The 13,084-nt window shown below is 44.4% G+C and overlaps 1 protein-coding gene across 1 annotated transcript in view; it reads right to left on the reverse strand.

Annotated features, from left to right (window-relative positions):
- The window catches only part of CRY1 (cryptochrome circadian regulator 1), a 65,893-nt gene that overhangs the window by 17,101 nt on the left and 35,708 nt on the right, over positions 1–13,084 (reverse strand). Inside the window, exons 5-7 of the mRNA XM_068278334.1 lie at positions 6,436–6,524; positions 5,817–5,957; positions 3,705–4,016 (exon numbers count right to left, since the gene is read on the reverse strand). Of these exons, the coding sequence (XP_068134435.1) occupies positions 3,705–4,016; positions 5,817–5,957; positions 6,436–6,524 (542 nt within the window). The remainder of the gene's footprint in view (positions 1–3,704; positions 4,017–5,816; positions 5,958–6,435; positions 6,525–13,084) is intronic.

Consider the following 13,084-nt stretch of genomic DNA (forward strand, 5'->3'; position numbering starts at 1 on the left):
TGAGTTGCACCGACAGATGATCAGGTAAAATGCCCAATATTGGTCGCTCATCGTCTTTTTTTTCTAGGATTGTCGTCCAACATGGCAAAATCTGTAGTTTGAGACGTTTCAAACAACTTTAGTTGTATGAGGTTTTATAAGACCATCTTTATAAGCCGCATGGTGTCTGATCAGTCTCGTGACCTCAACCTTGTGCCTCTCATTCTCTTATTTCATTGCACGGACATGGCACTATATTTCTGACACCTACACTAATCCCAGGCCGCCCCTCACTTGAAGACCTCTCTACGCCTTGATTAGCGCACTTAGCAGCAACATCTGCTGTCCAGAGACCTCGGGTATCGATTTCCGGAGAAAGCGGGCTGCGGTGCGCTGAACAGTCAGTGAGTCACTCGACGATCAGTCATGCTTAAAAAGGTCAAACGCACCACCGCAGGAGAGACGCCGGGTGTCCGGTTACTTCAGATGTGACACACTTTGCTTTGTAGATTAATCTCCTTTATACAGAGCTCATTCCACCTGATCTCACCTGAGCGGTACAGACCGCGCATCACTTTCCAAAATAACCAAAACCGGAAACTAGACCGCCGCATGCTGCCCCCGTTCCGCCTGTGACTCAGCACATGCGGGGGAAGCACCAGATACAATACAAGATTTCAAATCCGCTCAACCACCTACATCGTTTTGTTTGGACATTCAGAACGAGGTCACTCCAATCGCAGATATCGCCTCCGCCACATACCCAAAAATAAATCTCTAATTATACGTTCGGAGGTTCTTAAACCCAGTCGCAGATATTCTTTAAATAGAAACGATGAACACGTGCGCCTTTTATTCGAGCTTATCTGTTTTGGTCATACAACCCCCCACCCCAGAAATTGGCCCTACACTATGATACATACTCTACACTATCCATAGATAGACATATGCCTACGGTAGGGATTAGATTGTGAGCCCATCAGAGGGACAATTAAGTGACAAGACAATGTTCTGTGCAGCGCTAGGTAAGAGCTCAGCGCTATATTTACATTTAGAATTTAATTACACAAGAAAACAGCCTACAAGCTGCTGGCAGGCTGATCGCTGTGCCACACAGTGTGTTCTGACGGGAGCTTGCTCTTGTGCGCGTTCCCGTTAAATCTCACCTCTCACGAGATGACGCCATATGGTGGCACGGAGGAACAGAGCCCCTCTGCCGCCGCCATATGGCGTTAGGCGTTCCTCAAGAGGTTAAAACGCTAGAGATTTTAAAAGCTCTTGCTAATGCAATGCTATGGGGGATTTTTACAAAATCACATCACTTCAGTGTGAACACACAAGCACACCAAAGCACTTGGACAAAGCTCTTGTAGTGTGAACGAGCTCTAACATACTAAAGCATACTAGAGATTAAAGTGGACCTGAACTCTTGCACAGGACAGAAGGAAAACCGAGAAATGCACCCTGTATGTATTTACAGAGTTCAGCCTGTCTAATTCTCCCTCAACTGTGTCTAATCACAAGTTGTAATTTCATCTCAACTGTGTCAGCTGGCTGCCATGGCAGAGCAGCTAATTGGTAAAAACAGGATGTTAACTATGTCTATTGTTAATTAAAAAAAAAAATCACGAAATGCGTAACTTTTTCTGTACTTCCAGTAAAACTATAAAGTAATTGGGTGCGATCTGCGTGCTTGTATCCCACTGTTCCTCTGAGGTTGTACAATCCACAGACCTACTGACATTTAACGCCAACATACTTTCTTTTGATGGCACTGTCTCCGCTTACCGCTGTGCCCCGCAGTTTCTAGGTTGCGTGCCCCCTGCTGTGAACAAGAGCAGGTTTTCGAGGTCACGGCATACTTAACCGCATCACGATTATTAGACATGTAACCGGAATAATTGTGCGTCAATTCATATGCACTTTCACAAAATAACCTGCGACATGTCTGGATTTAGCAGCACGCAGGATAAGCTTGAGGAATAAACCAGGCAAGAACGTGGCCCAGATTATCATCCTATAGCTTGTTAGAAACGATTTTTGTTCTATCCTGAAATGTTGGACCATAAATTACTGTCAAATATATCTGACCTAGATTACTGCCGGCAAAGCCTTTGAGAGGAGCAAGACCGAGAAATCCTCAATCTACAGACTCCACCCCGTCGCCCTGTCCCCAATCAGACAGAAATCCTCTACAAAACCTCGCAACAGAGAACATGGAGTTCCGGTCTTTTGACTCGTTCCATTCAGAGAGTATTTTGCATCAAAAAATGCAGGACTGTACTGATAGAGAAGTTTTTAGCATGTAAACAAACCATATATAATTGTGACAAGCGATTGTATTTCAGCATGCCCAAACTGAAAGCTACCGAACACTGCACAGGGTTAAAGGGGCACTACAGCAAAAAACAGTAAAAATGTAAAAAATATGTGCAAACATATACAAATAAGAAGTACATTTTTTCCAGAGTAAAATAAGCCATACATTACTTTTCTCCGGTGTTGCTGTCACTTACTGTAGGTAATAGAAATCTGACAGAAGTGACAGGTTTTGGACTAGCCCATCTCTTTATAAGGGATTCTCAGGGATATATTTTCAAAAGCACTTAGTGAATGGCAGTTGCTCTGTCCAACTGCCAAAAAAACAAAAACTGTGTAGCGAGCAGGGAAGCTGGCCAGCATCATTGTTTAAATCCTTTTTTCGGGAATATCTTTATAAAGAATAAAAGCCTTGCTGAAAAATCCCCTATGAAGAGATGGACTAGTCCAAAACCTGTCACTTGTCAGATTTCTACTGCCTACTGTAAGTGACAGCATTCTAGGAGAAAAGTAATTGATGGCTCATTTTACTCTGGAAAAAATGTACTTTTTTTTGTATGTTTGCACATATTTTAAAATGTTAGTTTTTCGCTGTAGTGCCCCTTTAATCCCTCTTCTTTACAGTAAGAGTGATAAAGATGTGGAATGCATTGCCACAGGAAGCAGTTATGGCAAATTCTATACCTGCATTTAATGGGGGCTTAGATGCTTTCCTTGCGATGAAAGACATCTATGGCTACAATTACTAGGTAATGCCTAATGATGTTGATCCAGGCATTTTATCTGATTGCCATCTGGAGTCGGGAAGGAATTTTTTCCCTTTTGGGGCTAATTGGACCATGCCTTGTGGGGGTTTTTCACCTTTCTCTGCATCAACAGGGATATGTGAGGGAGCAGGCTGGAGTTGTACTTTTTTTTTTTTCTGGTTGAACTCTATAGACGTATGTCTTTTTTCAACCCACATAACTATGTAACTGCTTTGAAGTGGACCTGAACTCTTGCACTGGACAAAAGTAAAAGAAATTCACCCTGTATGTATTTAGAGAGTTTAGCCTGTGTAATTCCCCCTCATTTGTGTCTGATCACTAGTTGCAATTTGAGCCGTCCCGTGTCCCATATGAAAGCACAGGCTGTAAACAATATGTCTGCTTCCATGAATCAGGAAGTAGAAACAGTGCACATTTATTTTAGGATTTCTATCAGCTGTAACAAAGAAATGTTCTTTCTTTAAAGGTTAGTTTGCTGTTGTGTATCTTTCAGAGCAGATAGGTAATTCTGAGTTCAGGTCTGCTTTAAAAAAAAAAACAAAACAAAAAAAAACGTATTTTTAAACCCTTCTAGACAACCTTGTGGTAACTAACTCCCCCCCCCCCCCTCCCGCCCAATTCTGGGCATCCGTCCATTACCTTCATTCCTTCTTCCCAGCTGATCCAAAGGTCCCCCCTGGTGAGGAAGCAGGCCACGGCGTGCCGGGCCAGGTGGTGGATCCAGCCTTCCTGCCGGAGCTGAGTCATGATGGCGTCGATCCACGGGAAGCCGGTCCTGCCCTCGGCCCACTTAGCCAGCGCCTCTGGGTTGCGGTCCCATGGAATCTGGACACATATCGGGTTTCCTTCCATCTTGTCAAAGCGAGGGTTGCTTGTGGCTGCAGTGTAGAAGAACTCGCGCCACAGGAGCTGCCCGTAGAGAGAGAGCGGAGGCGAGCTGTTCTTCTTTACCTGGATAAAAAGTGAGGTGAAATAAGATGGAAGGCCAAATATAAATATAACTGACTCAGGTTCTGCATTTACTTGCTTACATGTAAAACCATTTTGCTCTATAAGACACTTAAAGAGAACCAGTACTGAGTAAAATTATTTAAAATAAACACATGAGGTAACTACAAATGAACATTACATAGTCACCTTGCCATCAGTTCCTCTCAGCTCACCATTTTCTTCTGACAATGATCCCTTCCAGTTCTGACAACATTTTGTCAGAACTGAAATATATCAGTTGCTGTCAGTTACAGCTGAGAGGAGAACTGATGTGTCCATGTTTCCCTATGGCTCAAGTGGGAGATGTTACAGTTTAACTGTGTGCTGACCAGGAAGCTGTTATGTGGTAACGGCCATTTTCAAAATGGAGGACGGAGAATTCCATTGATCACAGTGGACAAACAGGATGCAGGAGAGGACAAATAGATTGAGGAGTAGACTACACAGGAGGCAAGTATGACTTGTGTATGTTTATTTTGACTTTTAATGTTCAGTTCAGGTTTTCTTTAAAACAGGGGTGGAGATGCCCAATGCACAAAAGATAGGCTAATAAGCTGTTACCCTTATAAACAGAGAGGTCATCTTACCTCTAGAAGAATTTGGACAAGTTTATTGAAAAAGGTCTTTTATTCGAGCACATAAAAGTGACAAGTCAATAGTCAAAACTTATGCCATGGCAGAAAGCATGGCATTCACTAGAGAATCCGAAGACATAACAACAAAAAGTTGTTCAGGGGATACCTTTAATGACTAACTGTACAAGAGTTTTCTGCAAGCTTTTGAAACTTATTCACCTGTTTGTATTATCTGCCTGCACACAATATGAGGCTACCTGGGGGATGAAGCCCTAATCCATTAGGGATTACACCTGCATTACTGATTTTAGCCCCATGTTAAAGAGAAACTCCGACCAAGAATTGAACTTTATCCCAATCAGTAGCCGATACCCCCTTTTACATGATAAATCTATTCCTTTTCACAGACCGACCATCAGGGGGCGCTGTATGACTGATTGTGGTGAAACCCCTCTCACAAGAAACTCTGAGGACCGTGGTACTCCTGGCAGTTTCCTGTCTGTGAACCTTGTTGCATTGTGGGAAACAGCTGTTTACAGCTGTTTCCAACTGCCAAAAAAAGCATGCAGCAGCTACATCTCCTGCCAACAGTAAAAATGTCACCATGTGATAAATGCCAGAATGTAAATCAGGGGATTTAAAAGATTTTACAATGGGTATACACTGACTAAATAATTTATAAATTATTGTAAAAATGAAGCACTTTACTACATTATTTTCACTGGAGTTCCTCTTTAAGGTACTGACTGTATGAAGGCTTGTACACGCATGACTAAAGTCGACCAATAACGACCGCCTCAGATGATAGTCGGGTGTGTGTACAGAGGCCCCCGATAGCAGCTCTGCAACTTTTGAAGAAGCCTCTCCCATGCCCGTCTTCACATATGCCCTGTTCAGTTGTCCCTTTTCCCCAGCGCACAGCAACAGAATGCGCCGCCGGCTACACTGCTGCCACTCTTCTGTACTGGCCGGCCCAGCGATGTCGTCCAAGGGGATTGGGTCCCGATCTGACTACATTAGTTGTTAGCTGGGTACACAGCTAAAGCTTTTACAATGCTTATACGGATAGTAAAGTAGCTGCAGCGTGTGCTGATCTGATAAATAATAAAGAGGCTTCTAAAAATGTACCAACAGCTTCTAAAGTTCTTCCTCTGTCTCTATAGTTATAAACTGTCTAATATTTTACCTTTTTGTAGAGGTCTGTTAGCTTGAAATAGAAGAGACGACAGGAGAGACATCCAAACCGCAGGTAAGGGCTGAGTCCTGTCGTGCTGGCGAGAAGGGAGTTGGCATTCATGCGAGGCCTCTCAAAGTTTGCCACCCACGCCTTTAATAGAAAGCAGCATATATATTAAAATCAATACAATAACCTTTATTTACAAAAATCAAAATCATCTGCCTTATACATGTTGCTGTAAGCTCCACCTACAGCAGGCCATATAGGAGTTACGCTAAGCTCCACCTACAGCAGGCCATATAGGGGTTACGCTAAGCTCCACCTACAGCAGGCCATATAGGGGTTACGCTAAGCTCCACCTACAGCAGGCCATATAGGGGTTACGCTAAGCTCCACCTACAGCAGGCCATATAGGGGTTACGCTAAGTTCCATTTACAGTAGCTGGGTCATTCCTAAATCAACCACAATCAGTTTTATCCCCGCCTTCTTCAAATTTCCTATTCTATGAAAAGTAATCACCCACTTAGAACACTTAATTGTAACGCTAAATTTAAAGCCACAGAAGATTAACAGATAAATGAAGAGTTTTTCGGGTTGATTTTGTGAAGCTGCTGAGATCTAAGTTACCTTTCTCTCCAGGTGCCTCTCCAAGCGAGTCAGCGCTTCAGTTTCTCCTCCGGGCCACACGGCAGAGGGCAATCCTTCAACGTCAAACCCTAACAAGCGATTGTAAAACACAACGTTAGAGTTTGCGCCTCTCCCTATAATGTACCGGCGACATAAAACATGAAACACATAAGCATTTATTTTTTTTAATTTTTTTATAACGGTTCAGAAACTGATTTCAGCTTCTTGACAATGGTCAATACATTAACTCCTTGGAGCTAGCAGTCCAGGTAAATCCATTTCCGGCAAAGGGACACGCGCCGACAAAATCTGACTCCTGGCACGAAAGGACCACAATTTAGAGAAAGTTTGTTTTAAATTGGTCGGTTTGTAAAAAATTATATTTAGTAGAGATTTTGTCTCTGGTGTATGTAAATAAAAAAAAAGAGCAATACAAAAAAATTTAAAATAAATCTAACTAGAACAGGCAAAACACAGGCTAAGACACCAAGTTTTAAAAGCAAACCAGTTATAGATTGGCTTGTTCAACGAGATGAATATTTACTGTTAAATAAGAATTGTGCAGGCTTACTAATGAAAGATTCGCTGTCTCCTGTCTAGCTGGATTACTTGCGGCAAGACTTTAAGTCCGCTAGGTCTTCTGGGTATGGCGGGCACTGCACTGCTGGCTGAGCTATTGCTGATAACCAATGAGGCTCCTGAGAATGCCTAATGCTGGGCAAACAGTGGTCGATTAAAGGACGATCCATTGAAATTAAATGTATCGATCGAACATGAACCGATTTTTTGCCCATACACTAGGGTTGATTTGTGTTACATTTTTCCACCTTTAAATGATTGGAGGCGCTTTTCTAAAGGTCGATCAAATACATAAAGAAAAGCTTTCCATTTTTGTTAAATTGATTGAAATAACCCAACATACTCGATCGATTCATTTTAAGAATTCGATCGAATATTGGCCAATAAGAATCGATTCTCCATCAAAATGACAACTCGATTCATGATCCATTCGATTCATTTATAGATTATAATGATCCATCGAAGTAAAAAAAAAAAATTGACCAGTGTATGGCCACATTAAAGCCTTGTAGACACTCGAGACCGACATCACCTGGCAGAGATCAGAGCGAGATCCCTCAGGCGGCATCGGCTGTACGGACATCGCTAGCCAGCATGTAGGGCCGCAGGGAAGTGTACGACTGAGGGGCGCAGCATGGGAGGGGCCCCTGTACACAAACTAGGTGGAGGCGGTCTTTAACGGCTGCCTCGTCCAACTTTAGTTTAGGGCTGGTGCACCCCAAGAGTGCTTCTTAGCGCTTTTTAAAATGGCTGATGTATTTGAATGGGATGGCGCACACCAGAAACGATGTGCTTTTTTTCTCAAACGCAAATGCTGGTCCTGCAGCATTTTCGCTGATTTTTGAGGTGATTCAGCCTCAATATTAAGTACTGTATAGGAAAGTGGAAAAATCGCTTTGAAAAGCGCTAGATCAGAGCAATTTTCCAAGCATTACTACAACAACAAAAACCCTACATCAGAACGCTCCAAAAATCGTTAGGCATGCTTAGAAAGTCGCTAGGAACATGCCTAGATCACCTTAAAAAAAAATCACTTCAAAAAAGTGCTAAGAGTTTGCTTTTACGCCAGCGCTTTTTGGTGTGCACTGGCTCTAAGTGTGTGTATAGACCTTAGTTGTGTGAGATCCATCAAAGAATAAGGGAACTCCCCACCGCCTCTGTCCACTCAAATGCAGAAACTATCTAAATGGCACCCCTCCTACCCCGCGCTGCCTTGGCAAAGGTGGTCAGTGCTAGGCCAATGAAAACCGGGCTAATAAAAAACCAGCAGCGCTTTCCATGTCCACCTCCACCCCATGGTTGCCACACGCAAACCCCCAGAACATATCTGACAATAGTGCGACTAGGGTTGCCACGATATACCGGTATTAGGATATATCGCGGTTTGATTGTGCACGATAACCATACCGTACACAATCTCGTTTTACCAGTTTTAGGGGGCGGGGCGACCAGGAGGACGTAGCGGCGGGGATGCGACGCAGCGACGAGCGCACAAACAGCGGCGGGGATACAAATACTCACTTGCGAGAAGCCAGCTCAGTCCTTCATGATGTACCCGGGCTTCATCGTACTTCCTGTTCTTGCATCACATTTCCTTGAAACAGCGCCCCCTGGGTGCTATTACAAGATGATGCAAGAACATGAAGTACAATGAAAGCCCGTACATCGGTGAAGGACCTGGCTGCTGGCATGTGAGTATTTATCCCTGCTGCTGCGTCCCCTCTCCCTCCCCCCGGCTCTCTGTGCTGCAGCCACCTATTTCTGACTACACCTATCTCTGGCTACCTATGCTGCGATCACCTACTACTGACTACACCTGTCACTGGCTACCTATGCTGCGAGCACCTTCTACTGACTACACCTATCTCTGGCTACTTATGCTGCGATCACCTACTACTGACTACACCTGTCACTGGCTACCTATGCTGCGAGCACCTACTACTTGCTGCACCCATCACTGGCTACCTATATTGCGGTCACCTATTACTGGATACACCTATCCCTGGCTACCTATGCTGCGAGCACGTACTACTTGCTGCACCCATCACTGGCAACCTATATTGCGGTCACCTATTACTGGCTACACCTATCCCTGGCTACCTATGCTGCGGCCACCTACTACTAGCTACAGGAAGGGGGTGGGGGGGCGCGGGTCCAAATAATTGTACAATACCGTTTACCGTAATACCGTCGTATTTTTTTGACGGTTATTATACCGTGGAATTTCATACCGTTGCAACCCTAAGTGCGACTATACAGCAGTGCCTGCACTGCAAGCCAAAGCTCCTCATACACAAGTGGATCGGTGCTATTGAGCAGGCGTACTTGCGCAGGTGCAGTACGACCGTGCATGCGCACCAAAGGGTCTCTAATAAAGCATTTGATAAATTATGCATTCCAAGATTGCTTTCCTTCCTGCTTACTCTCAGTCAGCCTGAGTCTGCATTTATTATCAGCATTAGACCAGAGCAGAAGCTGCCCTCTAAGCACAGCCTTGATTGTAATCCCTTTAAGTGATTCATGTTAAATATAAACCATTCACGAGTCAGTTTGCACCGCTGAATTAATTTAACAACAAACATTCAAATTCTTGCATAATCGCATTCATAATTGGTTCTAATGAACTCTATTCAGGACTTTAAACCAAGCTACACCCCCCCCCCCCCTTACCAGCTCTTCATATAGGACCCTCCTTAATTAAGACACCTTAAACAGAGGGATATGGAAGCTGCCATGTTTGTTTCCTTTTAAATAATACCAGTTGAGTCTGAATCACACATGTGAAAAACAAGCATGTGGCCAATTCAGTCAAACACCTGACTTGTTCAGTGTCTATGGGTAGAAGTATTAGAGGCAGAGGATCAGCAGGACAGCCAGGCAACTGCTATTGTATAAAGAGAACCTGAGATGAACATAAAGGCTGTGTTTATACCCCATGAAGTTCGTGTGCTCCCCACCGTCCTCTAATTAGCCCCGGTAATCTGGCCGGCCGCGCTCTTCAGCACATGCCCAGCTCAGCCGCATGTGCACCCGAACCCCCCACCCCCGTTGTGCTCCCGCTGTCGGGAGTGTTCTGGGCCTGTGCAGTAATACTGCGCAGAAGCGGAACGCTCCCAGACACGGAAGAGCGCATGGCTGCGCGTGCGCAGAGGCCCACGACTGGTCAGATTACCGGGGCTGATTAGGGAGCGGCTGGAGAGGATGGCGAGGGAAGCCCCAGGCAACTGAGGCAAGTATAAATATAGCCTTTTTGTTTATCTCAGGGGCGGTATTTCTACCGCAACGCAATTAAAGTCTGTGGCTTTCATTGCGGTGCAGTAAAACGTCACTTTTGTTGCGCCGTAACATGGCAGTATTAAAGATACTGCCATGTTACGGCGCAACAAAAGTGACGTTTTTGCCGCATCCCCGACGCAGGTCCAGAACTTTGTAACCACGCGGATTCTGCGTCGCATCAATCTAGGTTGGCCCGGAAGTCACGTTAGTCTATGGCGAGGATTTATAAAAGAAAAATTACTGCCGCGGCACGCACGCGTGGAAGTGTATTTTTACAATGCGCTTCCGTGCACTTCCGCATAACCCGAAAGCAGGAAGTGTCGGCAAGCGCACATCACTACCTGCTTAGCCCAATGCCAGATGGGGAATACCGCGTAGTAATACGATACTCTTGAGTGTGAAACTGGCCTTATAAGGAAATAAATATGGCAGCCTCCATATCCCTCTCATTTCAGGTGTGCCTTCTTCAGACTACTTTAAAGAGAACCCGAGGTGGGAATTACTAATACTATTGGGGCACAGAGGCTGGTTGCACACACTAAGACCAGCCTCTGTTGCCCCATCGTATGCCTCCATGTCCCCCCTGCTCGCCGCTATAGACCCCGCAGTGCTGGCGACACGCAGCGTGTCGCCAGCACAATGTTTACCTTAGCGCTGTCTGTCAGCGCCGCTCCCCCGCCTCCTCCGCATCGCCGCTACCCGCCCGTGTCACTTCCCTCCTATCAGCGGGAGGGAAGGGACACGGGCGGGTGCGCCGATGCGGAGGAGGCGGGGGAGCGGCGCAGACAGACAGCGCTAAGGTAAACATTGTGCTGGCGACACGCTGCGTGTCGCCAGCACTGCGGGGTCTATAGCGGCGAGCAGGGGGGACATGGAGGCGTACGATGGGGCAACAGAGGCTGGTCTTAGTGTGCGCAACCAGCCTCTGTGCCCCAATAGTATTAGTAATTCCCACCTCGGGTTCTCTTTAACTTGTGCTCTTGTACACACCCCACTAAAAATCAATCACACAGCTTTAACCTTTCTGGCTACACTTTGTGCTTTACAGCTGTGATCTGGTCTCACCCAGGAGTGCAGTTCCATTCTGACGCCCTTTGTTATTGGTAAGGATCTGCTCCTCTCTCTGTTTTGGCAGCAGCTCTCCGTGGACAGTGGATTAAAGCCACATTTACAGGAGAGACAAAAACAGCTCTGCATGATGGACAGCTGGACCTACAGTTGGAAAGCACAGCAAGGGCCGAAAAAGAAAATGCGGTGTGTTTACAAGTAGTTTATGCGGGGGGCTGTATAGGCCAATGTTAAAATTGGCTGCAGGTAGAAACCCCCTGTATTCTATCATGAAAAACAAATTTCCCCGGTCTTTCCGTATAGGCTAGTCCTGAATAGGGTTAAGATGAGGTTCAACAGTCACATCTTAGGTAAATTAGAGGAATCCTGGATTTTTTTTTTATTTGATTTCGTAGAAAACATCAACACAAGTTCAATCACAAACAAACGCTACTGAAGTCTTCGCTGCTCTATGGGCTTATCCCGTAGGTCCACAAGCTGCACAACATTATCTGATGTGCCGTGTAGACATAGGGGCTAGGTCCAGCCACGTTTCGTGGCGCTCTTTAACCAAAACATTAACGACCCCACCTGTGGCGCCTTCTCACTGGGTTTTCGCGCAGGGCGAGCTTCCTTTTGACTGGAGTCCGGCCAGAGCTGGAGCGGTTTTGGCATCACCCGATCGCTGAAGTTAGCGGAGAAAGTGATGCCACCGCCCTTTTGTGTCCGTTTGAGACGTCTTGAAGCGAGAAAGTTACCCCACTAGTGGTCAGAATGTAGCCCAAGGGCACCGGTGGCACCCTGTCTAATTGAGATCCTGGCAAAAAAAGCTTAGTGAGATTAAAAAAAAAAAATTAGAAAAAAAAATTAGAAAAAAAAAAAGAAAAAAACTCATTTCTAAGTTTGAACGTTTAGGGACCTTTTTTTGCTTCGTGGTTTCCAGGATAAACTTACAAAGTGTCACTAAGACCGATGTTTGTAAAACACTGGAGAAAATAAAAAAAAAAAAACAGTAAGAATTTAGGCAGTTCAGAAATTGTCATAGTTCCAGATACCGTGCATTTTGGGAGATGCAAAGCAAACAAAAATCAGAGAATTTCTTTGAACACCTAAGTGTAACTGTCCCATGTGGAATTAGGAAATGCCTCCACAATTTTTTATTTTTGGTAACTTCCATCATCACTCCAAACAAAATCTTGATAAACCTCAATTTAACAAATACAAAGCTCTTTCTATAATGTGCAATATGGGAGTGAGATTTTTTTCGGACATGCATCCCATTGCTGGTAAATGTGGCACCAAAGAGTTAAAGTTTTTATTTATTTTTAAAAAAAAAATAATTCAGAATTACACATCTTTAAGCCTTGCCTAAAATGTCATCATATAAATCTCATTATTTCACATTGAGGGCGTAACATTGTGTATACAACTATAGAAAATCTAGTTTATACTACAGGGAGTGCAGCAGAAGTGCGTAAAATAAAAAATTAATAAACTAAGATTTACAGAGGTTAAAAAAATAAATAAAATTACCACCGGTAAGTATTAAGAAAAAAAAACAAAAAAAGACAAACACGGACTTTACCGGCTATACTATATGTCCTCTGAGGTTGGTGTTTGGTATATATACACTCTGCAAATAACCCCAACAAGTTTTACACCTGTGGGTATAAATATTAAAATGTGCCACCAGAAATCTATGTACATATAGGAAGTACTAAAAAAAAAGGATCTCCTATGGCACTTG

The sequence above is a fragment of the Hyperolius riggenbachi genome, chromosome 3 (genome assembly GCF_040937935.1).
Source record: "Hyperolius riggenbachi isolate aHypRig1 chromosome 3, aHypRig1.pri, whole genome shotgun sequence".
NCBI classification, from domain to species: domain Eukaryota; kingdom Metazoa; phylum Chordata; class Amphibia; order Anura; family Hyperoliidae; genus Hyperolius; species Hyperolius riggenbachi.